Raw genomic sequence first — 20708 nt, 5'->3', positions numbered from 1 at the left:
CCACGCAAGAATATGTAAAACCACGGCTTACTAGAGATAGAGTGGTCAAACACATTCATTTATTCAGCTTAAAAGTTTGATCGTGCGCTGAGAAGTTAAAATGGTGCCTTTCCAATTAAAGAAAGAGTTACATTACGCACGCCCGAATTAAAAATCGGTTAAAGTTAATTGCGACGTTTGAACTCGTTTGTAGTTTTCTTGCATAACACAGGTCATGATATTATCGTGCGAAAGAACGGGTAAACATTGCTCATGAAACAGTTCTTCTCTGCGTACTTTAAACTAGTGAACATGCGACGTAATTAATTTTTTGATGCGTGGTTTTACCTACTTACAATTTCCAAACAAGTGAGTTAAATAAACAACCGATAGATACATAGTAGGGTGGGGGCAGAGCCATAGAAATACCGAGTAGTCCAACCCATTGTTACGTAAAACACAAATTGAACGGCAATTTGGGTCCAAAATAACACAGTAGGTATAGGGAAAATGTATGTTTTTCGGTAAATTACAGAAAAACTTGGGCCTAAAAACAAATTTAAAGGTTGAAAAATGTAAAAAACATGTGTTATTTGTTTTCTGTGTCAAAAAAGTCAAAAATTAGAATTAGAAGCGGTTGATTTGCGACATTTTAGTCATTTAATGCGGCTAAATTTATACATTTTTTTCTAAAAAATGTTTGGTAAGGTAAATAGAAGCTGTTTTACACCTTCCCACAATAGAAAAACACAAACAAAACTTAACAAGTTCGTTTAAATCCATTGTCAAAGTCACCACTTTTGCTCTATTTTGGACACACATAGACGGCAGTTGGACTACTCGGTGTTTATACGACTCTGGGTGGGGGAAGGTGGGAAACCTTGGGCACGTAATGTCCATCGGCCATTCAAAATCCCTTGTTGTTTGGATCGCCCAGCGTTATCAACATTTATAAATATCACATACTTAATAGAGTAGTAGTACGTTTGTTGGAGTGCGCTTTACTAACTCCAAAAACAATTGGTAGTACCGAAATACATAACTCTTAGTTTGGTTTCCTATAATGACATTTAAAAATAAAGCGAAAAATAAATGGTCATCACTGAAACGTAATATTCTGTAAGAAATTTGGCAAAAATATAGTCGTGACGTTTACCTGCAAAAGTTTCAACGTGCAAATAAGCAAAGTAGCAAACATTAATTAAAATGGATGAAAATGAGACGTCCACCGTAGTTTTGCCAAGCAGCGGTTCCATGCAAAGTAACAACCCACTCTCAAGAAAGCTCAAGAAAATTTTAAATACAAGATTGGAAAATGATAAAGTAAGCAGTTATGCACTAAGCATCGTATTATATGTATTTGCTTTACATAACCTTTACCTAGTAAGGTCGAGATATCATTCTTTTGAAATTTTAGCTAGTGATTAACAACTATACCCTCTAAAGCAGTAACCATGATATAGCCTGTACAATCACTAAACTAACCCATATTACCTCCAAACCCTGTAACCACTAGCCCCCGCCCCTATAGAGTATTACATAACTACCAACCTCTAACACTTTCCAGCAGTCTTATCTATAACATAGTGGGGTAATCCTTTAGCTGGTGGCCACCTGAAATTTTTGTTTCAAAATGTTCCTTAGGTCTCCCTAATACCCACTGTATAATTTTGTTTTGAAAAAACTCGGGCGTTCGTGTCGAAAATTAACTTTGAAAGTGCACGAAATCGTGCTGCGTCACCGTATTTTCCACACCAGCCGTTATGAATTAAACCAAGGTTAGATTATTACGTCATAGAATGCGTATTGTTACGTTTGATTCCTACGTTAAAACAGTTGGAAAAAACAAGGCTGTAACGTATGTAATATACCACTATTGTGACGTAACAGACCGCGATTGTGACGTAATAAATCGTTAACCTTACGCAAATCAGACGAATTACGGTGACGAAGCATGTTTTCGCGCATTTTTAAAGTTAATTTTCGCCACGAACGCCCGACTTTTTTAAAAAAAATTAGACAGCAGGTATCAGTGAGGGCTATAGAACATTTTGAAACCAAAATTTCAGGTGGCCACCAGCTAAAGGATTACCCATAGTGGAGCATTCTTCACCAGTTCCTGCATACATGCCTGTTGTTATGCTATTAAGACATACACCAAGTTTTAACAACCGTTATCATGCAAGCTTTATACTTTGGTTACTTTATATTTCCGCAGTTGTATAATGTATTAAACAATTTTTATATAGTATTAAACAAATACCGATAAGGCCATAAATAAGTTGTGCGTAAACGTTTTATTTAGTGGATTTTTTTTACAAAATCTTGAAGTACTGTTTAGAAGAAAATCCATAAACAAGGCTTTAATAAACCTGTAACCTGCATTCTCTATCACTTTCCACCAGCCTAGTCTGTAACAAACCAACCATTCTTCATCAGTTTATTTACCTTAATAAAGGCATGCAGAGATATACGTAAATGGGTCTGCAAGAAAATTGTAATAAATTGTCCTCGCAAAACTTGTTCTGGTTTCTATGTAGTTCTTTGTGATATGAGACCAATAAATTATGGTTGTCAGACATACATGAAATAAGCTACATACATGGTAACTTGTAAGCTGGCACCAGGTGTATGAACGAATGAATGAATGTAACTTACTTTATCCTCGCGTGGCCGGGAAACGACAGTCGTTATCACACGGGTTTAACACCTCGTGCCAGCTAACAAGTTACCATGTATGTTACTTTATGGGTGTATGAAACAGAACATCTGTATTATAACAACTGCTATTTTCCAACCAAGGATAAATCAGTTATTTAAAACAGTTATTTATTTAGATTCATTACTGAACTTTTTGTAACTTAATCAGGTGTTATTGGTTTATCAACTAAAGCAAGTTGCATTTATTTAGATTCGTTATTGACTTGCAATGTTTTTATTTAATTTTAAAGCAATGTTTTTATTGAATTTTTTTATTTAAAGGAATTATTGGATGCGCTGAGGTCGGTGTCCACATTTTTTACCGAGAATAATATTCGAACTCGACGTAATCTACGCGGGGAGATCGAAAGACGAAGTTTACTCATCAATCAACAGTTTGCTGACTCGTTCAGTCTTCTAGTAAAGGTAGGCCGTAAATATATTATGGTTTTGGAGCCTGGTTGTTTTCTTTGCCAAAAAAGATATTTTTACATGTGAAAAACTAAGTTGAAACATATTCTTCACGGAAATTAAAAAATAGTGTATGTTGAAAATATATATACAAAACACTGTTAAAGATTGAATGAAAATTAAAAAAAAAGGTTAATGCTTCCATCCTGCAAGTGAACGATTAAAACTACATTGTGCAATGCTAAGAATATCTAAAAACTAAAAGGCTTGTAGGGCTTTACCATTACAAGGTTATAGCATATTTTAATATATTTGTTTTAGGACTTGGAATGCATACATGAAGATGTGCAGGCAATGTCACTTTGTTGCAAAGACATGACGGACAGATTAGCTGTAAGTATGTTGTTTTTCACTATTTATGAATAAAATGGTAATTATCAATATCATCCGTTACGCTTAGTATTGTTTTTGTTACATTAGCGTTGCAGTCATGAATGTCAAAATCATCATTAATACTGTTCAATGGCAAGTGGTCTATTGCGCAACAATGTTGCAAGAGCTTCCATAAGTTCACAGTTGTTGTGTAATGCTATAAATGTTTCGCAATAACTCTAGTCATCCCTTTAGTATAATAAATAAGATTTACACTGAACTTAAAATAGGTTTATGCCTTATCCTCTAAGTTTCAAAGGAACATTCAAACCTCCTCAGTCCTTAAATAATAACCTACTCAGGCCACAAAAGAGCAAACGCAAGAGCTCATCACCCAAACAAGTGAACTGAAGACAGAAGGAAAGAAATTAGACTTGCAAGCAAAAATTGCAGATGCTTTTTTGGATCGATTTCAACTGAAACCAGAAGAAGTGAAAATATTTCGAGGTTCAAGAGATGGAAACTTGCACCCGGTAACTCTATAAACATATATTTATAAATATTTAAAAAATATGTTGGGCCATGATTTTTTGCCAGTTTTGGTGTGAATATAATATATATTTAAGTGCTCCTACAATGTTGTTCAATTTTTAACTAGTAACTTATCCGTTTCTGCACTTATGTTTCTCGAAAACTCATCTGTTTGTATATGTATAAGTGCTCCTACAATTTGATTTGTAGATGGAGGTGTGTATCTTTGCTACCTTAATTTAGCAAAGGCCAAAGGGTATTACTTTAATAGCCTAAATATGTTAAAACTTAGCAGACAATGTCACAGAGTAGTATTTGGTCTGAATGGCCTAATTATGCAGTCAGATTTATTTACTCCTATTTTGTCTCAGGGATTTTTCAAAGTTCTTGAAAAAGTGCAAAGAATTCATTCTGATGTAAAAGTTCTGCTGAGAACAAACCAACAAAAAGCTGGGTATGGTAAACCTTATCTGTGCTGTTTAGTGTTTGCATATCATCTGTCATTAGTTGTTTAGTTTTGGAATAACTTAAGCAAAAGCGAACATATGTGATGAGCATTTGTTGGTAGCTGGTTTAATTGAATTGAGAATATTTTATTTATTAGAGCAAAAATGTGTCCTACCGCTACCGCATCCGTAGAACATAGGTATCATTTTTTTCTACAGAATGTGGTGTGACATGTTAAAATACATTTATACTTATAGACAGTTTTTAAAAAAGGAATTTAATAAATAATGTGGTGATTGCCATGCTTGTGTGTATAGACACTTATTGTACAGCCGGGTGAAAGCTGGTTTACATTTAAAGCTGGAGTGCTAAAACATATCACCCCTGTTGTAAAATTTGTACCTATAATGTAGTTATCCCTATGAATGTACTAAAATATTAAATGTGTACTTTATGAAACAGGGAGTTGTAGTTGTGTATTAAATAATTTATCTACAAAGTGTTTTTGGCAAACAAACACTTTTTGCATGCTAGTTTTCCAAATTTTATTTACAACATTTAATTTATTACAGGCAGCTTTGTCCTGCTGAACCGTAATAAATTTCTTTTCCAAACAGCCTTGAAATAATGGAACAAATGGCGTTACAACAGGAATCAGCCTATGAAAGATTATACAGATGGAGTCAATCCCAATGCCGCTCAATGACGTCTGACTCACTGGATATCAACCCACTGCAACAACAAGCTTTAAAAGCTTTGCAAAATCGACCTGTGCTATTTTCGTAAGTGGCTTTTTTAATCATTTTAACACAGAGCACTACAAATAATTTTTCCTTTGAAAATAAATAGTATACTACAGTGAAGTACTAGGTATTCGGTAACATTGGTAAATAGCTTCTGCCATCTCCTTAGATTTTCACTATTCTGAGCTTCATATAAATTAGTTTTCACTAAATTTGATCTTTTTGTTTTTTTATACCCCATTTTTTCAAAAAATTTTTTTTTAATTTTATCTTTACTGAACCATAGTTTTTCAGGTTAATTCAATCTTTTTATACTTTCCAGTTTTTCAGTTAATTTGATCTTTATTTAAAAGGCATTTTTTTAAGTAATTTTATCTTTTTATACACCTCAGTTTTTCAGTTACTTTGTTCTTTATATAAATCCTGGATTTTTAATTAATTTTATTGATATATACACAAATACACCCCAGTTTTGATTCTCCTCCTCCACGTTTTCAGTTAATTTGACTTTTTAAACTATCACAGGTACACACTAGATGAATATTCCAACGCACGCCGTGGTTCTGTAGTCCATGGTTTCATTGACGCCTTAACCCGGGGGAAACATGGCCCCCCTTCACCCATAGGGGATGCCCCCAGAACCCATGGAGGTCCGCGCCCCATAGAGCTCCATGCCCATGACCCCATGCGCTACGTCGGGGACATGTTGGCTTGGTTGCACCAGGCTTCTGCATCAGAGAAGGAATGCTTGACACAGTTGCTTGCTGAATGTGAAAAACGTTAGTTCTCTAAATATTAATTATATATTTTATATATATTACTAATTTTTTTAGTTTTTTTTCCCATAATAGTAGGTTAGGAACACGGGACACCTTTTCGTTATATTTTCTTATCCCATTTGATTGTAAACAAAGAACATTTAAAGAATTATAAAACTGTATCCTCACAACTCCTATACTGTTCAGTTTTAAAGTTAAAACAATCAACAACGGTCTATGGGAGTTGTAAAGATATGGTTTCATAATTCTTTGAATGTTCTTTGTTTCCTACAAAATGAAGAAAATAGAATGAAAAGGTGTCCTGTCTTCCCCCACGCTACTATATCTCAATCGGAATTAGAAAAACTTTTAAAATTACCGTTTTAATGATTTCACTTCTTACAGTTAGTTTGTTTAACATTTAATATTTGCTTTCACAGCCACTGCTGAAGCTTCATGCAAAACACTTGCTAATTTGTTAAACGGTGTTTGCCGTCCATTAAAAGTTCGTGTAGAGCAAGTGCTGGTTTCTGAACCCGGTACCCTCCTGTTATACAAACTAACCAATCTTCTCAAGTTCTACCATGATACCATCAGGTTAGTGAGTTTAAATAAAATTATGTATGACATTGGCAACAACAGTCTTATAACGTAGAAGTTATTTTTGATACACCCCACGCTTGCTGTTGAGTTACCACATATGTATCTTCGTGGGTTTGTTTTTACTATTTTTGGGGTAGATTTTTTTATTTTTTTTATTAATATTTTTTGACAATTTAAACAACCCATAAAGGACTACTGGGTCAAAGCAAGTGTTGTTTTGTCCAAGGACACATTCACCCACAATGGTAGCAGCATCAAGCCTTGAACCCATATTATCCAGACTGGAGGCAGGCACACTATGCCATGTTAACACACCTGTTGTATAATGCAAACACAAACAGTTCCATGCAACCATACCCCTTTAAAAATTACTGAAACATTCAAATCTACATTACAGTGCTCATAACTTTTTTTTTTGCTACAATTATCTAAAAAATTATTAAATAAACAATAGGAAGAAGTGAAAGCCTACTGTCTCTGTAATCCAGTGCTCATAACTAAAACCTTTATTGAAATTTAGAGACATTGTTCTTGGAGAGGACAACAGTTTTCCACTCCTTGAGACTTTGACTGACATGCATGTCTTGTGTAGGAAGTTATTTTTCAACAGCCTTCAATATTTGTCAAGTAAACTATTGGACAAGGTAACTTGTAAAACTAGGGATTGTAATCTAATTTATTAAAGCTTTAAGAATTGGTTTTAATTACCCCTTCTTAAAATAAGTACAAACATAATATGTATTTTTTGCCTAATAATAATATGGTCAGAAATAAAAGTTCTTCTTGGAAGTTATAAATTAAAACTGGTCCATTCGCGAAAAACTGTTACAGTGTAGATTAAAAAATCATTCTCCTACCGCACCTTGCTGATGTTGTTGTCCTTTTAAAAAATGTGACAACAGTTGCGGCACGGCAGGTTCAATTATCACACAGTGACCTAAAGAATTGATAAACCTTCTGTGAAAACTGTAAATCATGGATTAATATACTTAATGAATTCAACTTTGTCTCCAAATTATATTTGTCTATACTGCCAGGTTAAAGTTTTTACACTCTTTGAACACAACAGTTTTTACACAAAATTATGTGAAAACTATTTGTTATACTCAAGAAATTCAACTCTGTTTCCACTTTCTAGCCACATATGAGTCTGCTTCTTGATTTTACTACACTAATTTTCGTACACAGGTTGAATTGCCACCCAATGATTTGTCTTCTCCGCGCACTTTAGCTGAAACATTGAATTTGTTACGAGATATTTTTGATTCGCACGATGCTTCTATATTGCCTGCCAAGGAGCGCCACACAGACCTTGTAGAGGTACAAGGACTTGGTTTACTTAAATTTATAAAACCTTAAGGTCATTGGGGACTTTCATATTTTTAACAGACATGTTTTAGTATAGAATTCAGGAGATAAATATGAATGACAATTATAAATAATGTTGAAATTGCCCCCTGTTACCATCAATACGGGCATGGACCCTTCCTATTTTGTTTCTGAACACCATAATCAGAATATAAAAAAAAATTAAAACAGTGCACAGTGATTTATCAAGCACCCTGTACATATACCAGACTACTTGCATGGCTGATTGTGAAAAGAAAAAAAAAAACAAAAAACAAACAATTATTCTTACAGTATATTTATTTGTAAGTGGACACAAGGTGTATGAAACAGAACACCTGTTTTATTACAGTTGTTGTTGCCCCACCAGGTTCCATTCAACAGTTCATTCAGCAAACTGAACTATTTCATATTGCAAAAAAACATGGTAAATTTATTTAAAACATCTGCATAATTCATTCAATATTGATATTAAATATGAAATGTAATTTCTTTTTTTCAAGGTAATGTCTCATCTGCTTGATCCTCTCCTACAAATGTGTGCAATGTCTGCAAGTCAGTTGCAACCTGCAGACATGGCAGCTTACATAATCAACTGTTTGCATGCAATCAAGTCCCTGCTGTCCCTATATGAATTTGCAGATCAAAGGTTAGTTGAATACTAAATATACACAAGGTTTTTTGACACTTTGTGCTGTAGGTGCCAAACTTTTTTATGCGTGGACCAGTAATAGTTTCAATAACTTTACTGGAAAATTTTATGTTAGAAAACTTGTACAGACCCGAAATGTCATTTTCTTTTTGTTCCATTAATATTTTCAATCTCTTTTTATTTCATTAAAACATTTTTCTTTAATTTATTATTTTGTATGTGTTTTGTATTGACAGTACGATTAAACAAAAATTTAACACAGGATAGAAATGCTAAGTGCCCAGATAGAAGCACATCTTGATACGCTTGTCAATGAACAGGTAAGAATAGGTTCACTTATAATCGTATTATCAGTAGTTCTGAATCATGGTCTGATATTAATGAATTTTTTTACAGGCTGCTTCCATTTTAACTAGAGGTGGATTAGCTAACGTGTACAAGTTGATTTTGAACCAAGAAAATAAAGGGCAGTTGTTACAAGTACCTGGTTTAGATAGACAAGCACTGATGAATGCGTTTCAAACATTTGATTCCATTGCATTCGCTCCTGATGATTTGATTTTAAGACAGGTATATCATTGCATGCAGTGAAGCAGACAAAAGAGTTTTGGTGGTCCTCGTTTAACTAAGGGAATTTATTTTAACCAATTTTTTTATCAACTTTTTTCCTAGATACGGCACTGATTGCATGCTTGTTTAATTTACATGTTTACTAGTAGTGCAATACCTTTGTTTAACAGAATTTTTGGTTGAATTTGTCTGAACTTTTACAAAATGAGAACTATATGGTTATGTATTAGCATCTTTTCCTTTTTATTATCATACAACTTTTCTACAGGTAACCCTTCTGTCAAGTGCAACACTAAAGGAAGTAGCCACAGCACGAGCGAATGATTTAGTTGTATCCGCCTATGCCAGCGTGCACGAAGCATTTACTGATGCTAAAAACGGCTACAACCCTTCCACTTTTTCAACTAAAACTCCAGACCAAATCAGACTATTACTCTGTTAGATGACAGTAGGACCTAAATGTACTGTGTTGGACTGTTCTGTCAGTTATACGGAAGTACAGCAGGTCTAACCAGCGGTGCAACCAGAAAAAATCAAGGGTGGCGAGCCCAAAAAGTCCAACTAAGCTATAACAAAATATATATGTGGGAAATAACTGCTTGCTTCTATATTCAAGTATATGTTATGTATCATTGTATAAGAGAATCATCAGCTTTGTATCATTTTTTATTAAGTGCTAGTGAAGAAAAACAATATAACATGATTTATAAATGAAATATTTCGCGGCAATGTATAAAGCATAAATTCCATTGTTGGATGAAGAGCACTTTTGGCCTGAAAAAAGAAGTTACGATTATTTTTTGTCTAAGGTTTTTAATTTGGATAATGTACCTGATTATTTTGGGCAGCAAGCCTTAGCGCAGTTGCAAATTTTGGGATCGCAATTACACGAGCTGCAGTTGGAGCAATCGACGCAGTTACACACACCAGTTTCTGAAAGTAAAAGAAGTTTTTTATACCGAATAAATCGTAACTTGCTTAAACTTCGCGGGCACGAAAAGCGACAGTCGTTATAACACGGGTGTTTATACGCCTCGTTCTAGTTTTGTGGTGATTTTTTTATAATTTAAAATTCGGACAACTCATTAAGATTACGTGACCACTGGCTCGGAGCAATTGCCGATAAGTGCCTTGACCAAGGACACATACGCGGCGATACGCCCACAATAACAGCAGCGACGGCGAGCCTTGAACCCCTTACCTCTCAGGTGCGCTAACCACTTTGTCACGTACGCCAAAAAGAAAAAAATGCTATCTAAAATATTAAAATAAGTCACCATTTCACGTACCTGCACAGTTACATGGGTCCATTTTTCTTTGTTTTCTTTCGCTTTTCGACGACTGTTTGCTTCGTAGTAGTAGTAGTAGTAATGAATGGCAAAGGGGGTGTGTTGCGCCGTTTATATAGCTTGTGATCGAAACCGATACGTCATCTGGCGCGTGTGCATCTGAGGCACTTAATCATACTACGTTCGGGCACGTTTATCACTTTTGCTCTCTCGCTAGCGTTAAGAAGAGAGGTTGTTATCGCTCAGCCCTATACTTTACCATTGGTGGTGACTGGAAAATATGCCAAAAGAGAGACGACATAGGAAGAAAGAGGAAAATTTGGTTGTGCGGGTTGAGAAAAAGATATTTTTTCCGTGGAGTATCGTAATTTGCACACGGCACTCTCTTAAAGTGAGATTAACAATTCACGTAAAAAAACTGGTGTCTGGTAGTATAGAACTAAATCATTTGATTATATTAGTTAAATTTTATTGTTTATACCATTTAATTACACATAAGTTTGTCATGGAAAAATTATGTAAAAATTTAAAAATATATTTTTGCTTTCCCTTTAAATTTTGATCACGTGACTTTGTTATTACTCGTGTGCACGTTTCTTCACACGGCACGTAGAATTTACGAAATGCCGAGTCAGCATGATGTCATAATGGCTGACTCACGATTCTGGTTCCACTGTGACGTCGGTGTAAACCTCGAATAAAGTCTAGAAATTCTCACTGTACAAATAAACAGCAGTGAACCAACCGTGAGTTTATTTGTGTAGTGTGCAAAAATATTTGGATTTCTTAGCTGTTTCAAAAGTTCAGTTTATTATACTTTTTATTTTCGGGTTATTTGTTTGTCTTACTGTGATATAAAACTTATAATAATGCATATAATACCAAAACAGCAAAATTTATAATGCAAATCAGAAATGTTTTTATAACAATTATTAAATCAGAACAATAATATAATATACTCTAAATTAATCCAATAAAACCGAAACTGTTAATCTTTAAACCAATTTTACTATGACCTTTTAGAACAGAATATCAATTGTAACATTTTGTATTAATTTTATGGCATAATTATCGACAGACTAAAGTTTTCTGGAGTGGATTATGAGCTCAAGCACATCTCTTGTACGCTGTATAAAGAATAACCTAAGAAGTATGAGATTTTCAAGCTACAGAATTCAATATTTGGTCATTGCTACTGTGTTTCTAGGTAAGCAATATAACAATTATTCATGCACTGCTTGTAAATACAAGTGTGTGAATCCCATTTTAAGTATCAGAGTGTTGTGTACTCATGTATTTTTTATGGTAGGATTTTTAAAAGCAGTTACATTTTTAAAAGGAGTTACAAATTGAAATAATTGTAATTAATCATAGTTTAAACTAGGAGTCAAAATGAAGACAATTTTTTCTCATTATTTTCATTGGAGACTGCAATTATTGCAACTTAAAATTGGCGCACATTGGTGCTAGTCCATCACTTTGTTTGAGTCATAGTGGTAATGATACAAATTACAAACTTGTCCTATCAGCTATGACATAGTAGACGTAGACATACCATGCGTTCCATATAAATTGAGATGAAGGTGCAGCCATGTAGACTTAAGGACCAAACTTTTGTAAATACAAGGCTATCATAGTTAAACCAACAAACTTGTGGGACAAATTTTACCTTATGGTTGTATTGTTTACTACTAAAATGCATGTTGGTTTGGGTTGGTTTGATTACCCTGCGTACTTGGGGTTACATGTTTGTAGCTTTTGTCAAGACCCAAGAGTGTATAAATTCAAGCACCCCTGTGTTATATTATATACTATTTTAAAGTATATATATAATATATATATTTTTAGGCACTGTTTTTGTGTTGGTATATAAAATATACAGGTTAAGTAGTAAAACATTATTTTTCAGGTTTTTATCTACTATTTTCACAAGTTATGGAGATAAAAAACCTACAGAAGAAACAACTGCGTGCATTAGATGCAAAACAGTTCAATCTAAATCCGGTTCAATCTAATACTGCAGTGGCTTCATCTAAACCAAAATATTGGCTTGCAGCTAAGAGGTATATTACTCATATTTCATACTTAGAATTATTATTATATTCAAAGGGATGTATTTGTATGATATACGTTAGAGCGGCCTCATTATATATGTATTTTCGGTGGAGCATTGAGTTATAACATAACACAGATGTCTGCACTAGAAGCAGAGGCTTCATACTCTTTCAAGCTACCAAGAATGTAACTGTGTACTATTTTTAACCCATGACTTTGGTTATAGTTGATAAGATTTTACACTAATTATGATATATTACTATAATATATATATATACATACTTTGGTCTTTAAACCTATAACATCTCTTTTGGACCTATGGTTTAATCTTTATATACTTGGGTGCAATTACCAGTGCGGACACACCACACATGGAACACGTAAGAAATGTGTTTAAAGCCGCTGGGTTTGATCGTTGGGATACGAAGACAGGGACCTGGGACGTTATGTGGTCGTATGATTACCCATTCCCATCTAAAGTTAGCTCCTCAAATCTAAAGCCTAACCAACTTGTAAGTAAATTTCATGGTTATAAATTGGTGCCATTTTCGTAGCTTTAGTTAGATTTAATTATTTTTTAAACCTGGTAAAAGTTATGCGAAAAGTTCATTTTATATGAGTGAATTGAAAAAAATACAGAATACCCACGGGCCAGCCAGGCACAGCCATAGCATGTTTCTATTTTTGTACAGCTCTTTTAATTAAAATGCATCAAACCTTTTTTCAATGGGTATTTAAAGTTTACTGCTGCATGTTCAGCGCCACACTAAAGTGGTTAGCACACCTGCTTCTAACCAAAAGTAATGGATTTGAGACCCTGCTACCATTGTAGGCGTATTTGTCCTTGTGCAAGCCACAACAATTACTTCAGTCTAGTGATCTCCTATAGGTTACCTGTCGAAATCACTGGCTGTCTAAAAACAAATTTCAAAACTTGAATGTTACATACATGGTAAAAAGCAGTTTCTTTCTTCAATAATTGTTACCTGCCTTGACAGATAAATCATTTTCCTGGTTCTGGATATCTCACCAGCAAAGTATATCTTGCAAGTTCCAAGTCAAGGTTAGTTCATTTTATTCCACAATTTGACTTTATATAAAAAGGGTATATAGTAATAGTCACTTATATATCCTATTAAAATAAAACCAAAACACTGGTTATGCGAAGCAAGGATTTTAAAGGTAGGTGACAAGGACTCCAATGGTAATGGATGGGAGACCATGTATATAAATTTAAAATAGGAAAAAAACTTATATTTCTTTCAGGTATATACCAACAGCATTCCAACTGCCCAAAGACAAAGAGGATTTTAAAAAGCACGTTCAGAATAACCCAGATAAACTATGGGTGCAGAAAAATAACCAACACCGAGGAATTACCATCAAAGCAATGACAGGTTAGTACGGGTGTATTTAGAAGTGTACTCTTTAAAGCCGACACCCCCTATTGTAGGGGCTGTGTCTTTCCCCACATTTTCTTCTAATTGCTTAGTACCTTGTTTTAATTAAATTTTAGTCTGTGTAAGTTTGCCATATGTTTGGTGCAACAGCCACGCTTTTTAACTGACACTCTTTTTTACCCCTTTTATCCATAGTGTGTTTTATCAACTGTTGTTTTCCTGTTGGTTTCCTTCTTTACGCTCTTTAAATAAAATAAACTTCGCTATTGTATTGTTTTCAAAAAGATAAATAAGAAGTTGAATATTATGTTATCTCCTGTTATCTTAACAAATTATAACAATACATATACAGCTTTTTTATGTGTTTTTAAAAGCTGTTTCATTTTTTGAAACTTTAGTGGTGCCTCTAGATCATATTTGGGAATATCTAAAAGTTTAGATTTAACTTTAGTATGTCCCTTGAAAACCACAGATTGACAATACCTTATACAAAATTATTTTTAATTTATGACAAGAAATTCCCTCGCACAGAGTTAAACTTGGACGCCTCGAATAGTTTTGTGCAAGAGTTTGTAAAAGATCCTCTCTTAGTCGATGGAAAGAAGTTTGACATTGGTATATATACTGTTATCACATCTGTCGACCCTCTAAGAGTATATGTTTACAAAGGAGAATGGCTGATAAGGTAATCAAGCAATGACAGTCGTTATAGCACAGGTGTTCTGTTTTATACACCTATATTTGCAGTAAATTGCAGATGATTAACTAATTTAGAATATTTTATGTAAGGCCATGGCGGCCACATCAAACAGGACATAATGGACCGCTGGGTTGCAGCCATTGGCGTGTATCATGCAAGAACACATACATGCAGATGCAGCGACAGTCGTTACAACACAGGTCGCCTGTGTTGTAATGTAACCCTGTCGGACAGGCGCTATGTTTCACACACCTTATGCCCGCTTTTTTTGGTGTATTTTTTATGTACGGTAGGAAATTCCTTCAACTCATACCTTAAATCCATCCGCTTCACTTAGTGGCCAAGCCAGAAAATTATAAAAGAAGGGTTTTTAGTCTAAAAAAAAGGAAAAATAAGAGGCGGGGTGGGCTTTTCTAAAGAAAAAATTAAAGAAGCTACAACCCCCTAATACCGCTTACTGCTTTATTGGCCATTTGGTTTTATTACTGAGATACTTAGTTTTGTATTCACAGCAATTATTTTCAGATATTGTCCAGAGCCGTACCTTCCACTTGATGTTAACAATCCAAACAAATATGTTGTTGCAGATGATTATACACCTACGTGGGAGGTATATTTAAACTGTTTATTTATTCAAGACAGTAGAACCAATAGGCTGGTATTGTTTATTGTGTTGTGATGTAATTGCTTAACCATTGAGACAGCCATGGGACCAGACCATGTCTGGCCAACGCTCATATGACATATATGTTCATCTCAATGTAAATTATTTTATCTTTGCGTTGCCAGAAAACAACAGTTGTTATAATACAAGTGTTAATACACCTTATGCCCGCATACGTGTTACCATGTATGTTACTCTGTGGGTGATTATTTTTGGAAGATTTTTTTCATTTTTTTATGTGTGGGCGATAATTTGGACAACCAATTAGTGACCACTGGGTTAAAAATAAATGCTACAGCATTATAAAAGAAATCTTGCCTATAAAATACTCATTAAGAGATATTATTGTTATGATCCCCTAAACTGGAATCATCATTCTGGTAGTTGCTATACACAAAACCTAGAAAAAAAACTTTGTTGTATGAATTTTTCCAATGCTTGTAAAATAAAGTAGACTTTAACTTTCAGATGCCTTCGTTACGATACATGTACAACAGGCTTCACATGTCGCATAAAAACTCCTTGCTTGAGTTTATTCGTTCATTAGAAAAAAATCCTGAGAAACTAGAAGCTGATATTTACTCTGCTGTTGCTGAAATTATTCGCGAAAAACAAAACGACATCAAATCTGCTGGGGCCAGTTATCCGTATGGGTCTGATTCGTTTTTCGAGCTTGTACGGTTTGATTTTGTGCTTGGAGCTGACTTGAAGGTATGTTGTTTGAGCTATTGCATTCATAACTTCTTTTTTTTTAAATTGGGGTGACAGTGTTAAAATACAGTTACACCCATAGTTGTCAAACATAGGGAACCTCGTTGAATATTTGTCAAACGCAATGTTTTTTGATTTATATTATCACATAGACACCTAACAGTTGAAAAAAAAGTTAAGGCTTTACTAAAGTTAAAACACATGATGTAACCCCTGTTTCAAACTTTAGGTTGATATTTTATACCAGGCAACATTATGCCATAGGCACCAAACCTAGAGTGGCAGGGTGGGCAGGTCTACCCCGAAATTTTCTGTACTGCAGTAATCAGTAAACCGTAGAACCAAATTTGTGTCATAGTAATGCATGTATAACTATCCCTTCCTCCCCTACATTTTAAAATGTTTGGTGCCTATGTTTTTATTTTTATCTGTTACCTACATGTATTTAAATGTCTGGTGCCGTCACTGCCGTGGCAAAGTGGTTAGCACCCCTGCCTCTAACCCAGAGGGAATGGGTTTAAAGCTCTTTGCTGTACCATTCTGGGCGTAGGTGTCCTTGAGTAAGATATTAAAAGGCAATTGCTCCAACCCAGTGGTCATTAATCAGCCACACATAAAAAATGCCCCCCAAAAAATAATCGCCCACGAAGTAACATACTTGGTATCTTGTAAGGTGGCACAGGGTGTATAAAACAGGACACCGGTGTGGCAGTGTTTAACGACTGCAATTAACCGGCCACCAAGCATAAAGTTAGTTACACTGGTTCATTCATTCATTCATTCAATACATTTACAGTACTGTGGGGAAGATAGAACACCTTTAGCACATAATATTTAAAAATACTGATCGTTTTTGAAATAAAAAGTTGTCCCATCTTCCCCCACCCTACTATATATTATATATATATATATATAATATGTTTATATATATCCTATTACCAGGTTTATTTGATGGAGGTAAACATGTCTCCCAACCTGTCAAGTGCTCATTTTGACGCAAATGCATTGATGTACGAACAAGTTGTGTTTAATACATTAACATTAGCTGGTGTTGCAACTAGAACTTCAAGAATTGGTTTGAAAAGGTAAATCACAATTTTATGTAGTGACCACCCACCTAAGGGCAAGTAAACGACATATGATGTGAACAATCTGTATTGTAATTGTTTATGTTCAATATAAGGGCATGCTTTAGGTGCCACGGCATGGTTTATGTGCCATGGCGCTTTTTTGTGCCATGGCACCTAGTATATACAAATACTTCAACAATACAATAAAAAGCGATTGGCAATATTTCATGCAAAATAACATTTTATAAAAACAGTTGTCCATGAATATTTAATAAAAAAAAACTATTTACATTAGCCACATAAGGTTCTAACTTTCGTAAATACTTCATCATAATAACAGTTAAGTTAGGATAATTATACCAGTGCTCTTCAACCTTTTTTGGGTTGGTGAACCCCTAAAGTTGTTGCGACAAACTCATGCACCCCTGATTGCTTTAACGTAAAACTAATGAAGTTTCGCAATTCCCAGTGATGCAAGATATAGAATTCATATAAAAAACTGTAGAAAAATGGCTAAATTTGTTAAAAATGTTCAAAACTGAGTATTATTGCTGAAAATTGTTGAAGTTTGTGATGCACCCTTGTATACCCTTTTGTACTGGTGCACCCCTGGCATATTTTGATGCACCCTAGGGTGCACCGTGCACACCGGTTGAAGAGCACTGAATTATACAGTCCAAAATTTTGGCAGATTTTTGGTAAATCCTACATTATACACATTAACCACAAATAGTTCATTTTTGAATAATTCAACTTATTTAACATGTTGCAGTCCAGGATCAGAGGAGAACATTGATGTTCAACAGCGCGACATCTCTGTATACGACACACAGTGTATTAAATGTGAAAACTGTGACACGGATGTAAGTTTTATAGCTCCATACCTATACCTTGACAATATAGCCTAAATGAATGTAACTTGCTTTATCTACACGTAGTCAGAAAATGACAGTTGTTATAACAAAGGTGTTCTGTTTTATACACCCTGTGCCAGCTTATAAGTTACCATGTGTGTTTTATTTTGAGAAAATCTTTTTTCTATGTATGGCTGATAATTTGGACAACCTATTAGTGACCACTGGGTTGGAGCAATTGCTGTCTTACCCAAGGACACATACGCCCCACCCCGTTTAGCATACAAGTTTTAGGCATAAAACGGCTTTATCTCTGCTTCTAGGTATCTACACAACTAAGCAGAGCAAAAGTATTTACTATTCTACAAACCCAATCAATTAAATCCATAATGTTACCCCTATTTTTCAACTTGTACCTGCATGTAAGCAATGTCACCACAAATTGTGTGAAAAATTCGAAAAAAATGCTTAGAACTACTTGAGTTTACAAACTCAATGGTGTTTGGGTAATCTAACAACCTAGCTGCCTATCCCATTATTAATTTCTGTATTTTCAAGCCCCATTTACTTTATTTAGCATCCATTTTATGGTTTGAAAAACACTTGTTAATTTATAACAAAATCCATGTATTTCTAATTTATAATCATAGGCACTAGACTTAGGGTGACAGTGTCGGCAGGTCTACCCAGCCATTATTTACCCCAAATTGCCTTGTTCCACCATATTTAACAATACCATCAACCAGATTTGTAAACTGTGCGCAACCTGCTTGTCACATCAGCTTCAGAATGATTTAACCACAGCATACCTTGAACACACCAACAAAGTTCGATCGCAAAGAGTAATCCCTCCACCCATGGTAAGTCTTATAATGTTTAATGAATTTACTTAAATAATCTTTTAATGGCTTATCCGGTATGAAAATCGTTTTTTCGACGTTTTATTATTTTTTAATGACTCTGGTTTACAAAAAATGTTGTCTATTTCTGCCATTTGGCAAGACTTCATCAGGGAATGTTTTTCTTTTATTCAAAATCGGTGTATGCACATGAAATCAGTTTCTTAAGTAAAACTGAATGTCACCTAAAAAAACATGCCAATATATCTCAAAAGCATAAAGGTTCAAAACATCATTACATCCCCTTATTACATCATTATGTTATCTTTGTTTTCCTAATTGTCCCCGAGTTTATGTTTTTTTGCTTGCTTTTTCTAATGGAAATATACCTAAATTCTGTAAGTCATGCAGTTGTAAGTAAGGTTTTTATTATGGACTAAAAAGTTTATGAAATACTTTTAAATAAAAAATTGGTTGAGGGGTTGTTAGGAATGCACAGCAAGCCTTGAGGTTTAGTTACAAGCAGGGCCCCTAACTATTGCTCCGCCGCCCAACTTTAAATTAATATCTTTAAGACCCCTGAGCATAAAGAAGACTTCACTGATTTGCCGGAGCGAGACAGGCTGACAGCTTTATGGTTTAAAGGGATGTGTTTAAAGGACACTGCTTGGTGCAATTGATATGGGGGCTCTATACTGAAACGAGATTTTTTTCTTTTCATGTGAGGGTATGTACCACGCAAGGCATACTAATAAAGGTCTGGTGCTACGGAATACATACCAGACAAAAATTAACTCCAACAAATTGTTTAATATATGAGAAATAACAAAAGATGGTATTTAAATAAGAGACTGACGATGCCATTTACGCGAAATATGTATCTCTTGTACTTAATTTTGTCCATTATGTATTTTGTAACTCCAGATCCTGACTGTGATTCTTTATGGAAGAATTGTTCTGCCTTATAAGCACCAAATCAGGGTAGATTCAAGGCATTTATTAGAATGCTAAGTAATTGAAACCTGTTATATTTTTTTAATTTGCAGTCATAGACAAGTAAATCCAATGCAGTGGATAAACGAAATATAGTATGGTGGGGGAAGATGGGACACCTTTAGCACATAAAATATTTTAATATCCTGATCGTGTTTTAAAAAATTAACAACAGTCTATGGTGATTAAGAGGATATGATTTTATAATTTTTTTAATGTTTTTTGTTTACTCCTAATTTGGAGAAAACAGAATGAACAGGTGTCCCATCTTCTTCCACCCTACTATATATTAGAAGTTAAGAAATTATTGAATATTTATAGTTGCCACGTACACACCTAATGTATACTATTTACTATTATTGGTCAGAAAATGCAGTATGACTGTCGATTTTTAACTTTATTTTGATAAATGGTTTTAAAACTATTTCTTTCTTCTTTTCTTTTTTTTTATTTTATATTATGAAAAAACTGTTATGTTTTTTTTTTACATATCGTTTACTGTATAGACTATGGAATATATTTGATTTTTTTGTTGTATGAACTAGTCCGGGACTAGTTCATAGTAGTCCCATATGTATAGTAGCATTGTAAGCGAATGTTTTCATAGACAAACAACCGCAATTGCTTTGAGTTACTTTATCAGTTGTTGTTCAAGTTATCAGCAATATATTACAAAAATAATCACCCACAAATCCACATATGTGGTAACTCGTAAGCTGGCTCGAGGTGTATGAAACAGAACACCCATGTTATAACGACTGCCGTTGCCTTTTACATTTTATATTCAGTTATTCTTGAAATTTGAAAGTTTTTTTTCTAAATTATTGTCCTATTTTTCATCAACTTCAATTGATTTAATGTCTACTACCTCATTATATATATACACAACTGAGTTTTTGCAGTAAATCAACCATTTTTACTGTTTTCAAGTTAAATAAAAGAATATAATAGTGTCCGTTACAAAATGTCTTTTAGAAAAGGGAAAAAAAAGGTACAGACCAGAAATAAATAATGTATACC

The 20708-nt window shown here is 34.3% G+C and overlaps 2 protein-coding genes and 1 long non-coding RNA gene across 3 annotated transcripts; 2 read left to right on the top strand and 1 right to left on the bottom strand.

Moving 5' to 3' along the window:
• The first annotated feature begins 1088 nt into the window (after nucleotides 1-1088).
• Nucleotides 1089-9899, top strand: LOC149741377 (conserved oligomeric Golgi complex subunit 6-like). The gene is made up of 14 exons (XM_089889258.1): nucleotides 1089-1302; nucleotides 2962-3105; nucleotides 3412-3483; nucleotides 3825-3995; nucleotides 4365-4447; nucleotides 5058-5222; nucleotides 5709-5962; nucleotides 6382-6538; nucleotides 7065-7188; nucleotides 7733-7864; nucleotides 8395-8540; nucleotides 8806-8863; nucleotides 8940-9113; nucleotides 9382-9899. Exons 1-14 carry the CDS (start codon nucleotides 1186-1188, stop codon nucleotides 9553-9555), a joined length of 1971 nt encoding a protein of 656 aa, XP_089745384.1. The 5' UTR covers nucleotides 1089-1185; the 3' UTR covers nucleotides 9556-9899.
• Nucleotides 9764-10632, bottom strand: LOC149741376 (uncharacterized). Its single transcript, XR_016386099.1, has 3 exons — nucleotides 10403-10632; nucleotides 9945-10046; nucleotides 9764-9887 (listed from the first exon to the last, which is right to left on the bottom strand). It is a non-coding gene; the product is annotated as an uncharacterized LOC149741376 (long non-coding RNA).
• A 356-nt stretch (nucleotides 10633-10988) lies between these two features.
• LOC149741375 (putative tubulin polyglutamylase ttll-15) lies at nucleotides 10989-20653 on the top strand. Its single transcript, XM_089889303.1, has 13 exons — nucleotides 10989-11148; nucleotides 11481-11609; nucleotides 12312-12465; nucleotides 12813-12969; nucleotides 13456-13520; nucleotides 13724-13854; nucleotides 14389-14542; nucleotides 15083-15167; nucleotides 15690-15932; nucleotides 16875-17017; nucleotides 17775-17865; nucleotides 18603-18716; nucleotides 19271-20653. Exons 2-13 carry the CDS (start codon nucleotides 11504-11506, stop codon nucleotides 19373-19375), a joined length of 1548 nt encoding a protein of 515 aa, XP_089745429.1. The 5' UTR covers nucleotides 10989-11148; nucleotides 11481-11503; the 3' UTR covers nucleotides 19376-20653.
• The last annotated feature ends 55 nt before the right edge of the window (nucleotides 20654-20708 follow it).

This window comes from Ciona robusta, chromosome 1, assembly GCF_009617815.1.
Source record: "Ciona robusta chromosome 1, ASM961781v2".
In the NCBI taxonomy this organism is placed as follows: domain Eukaryota; kingdom Metazoa; phylum Chordata; class Ascidiacea; order Phlebobranchia; family Cionidae; genus Ciona; species Ciona robusta.
Note: the sequence above shows the minus strand (reverse complement) of the source record. Positions and strands in the feature narration are given on the sequence as shown.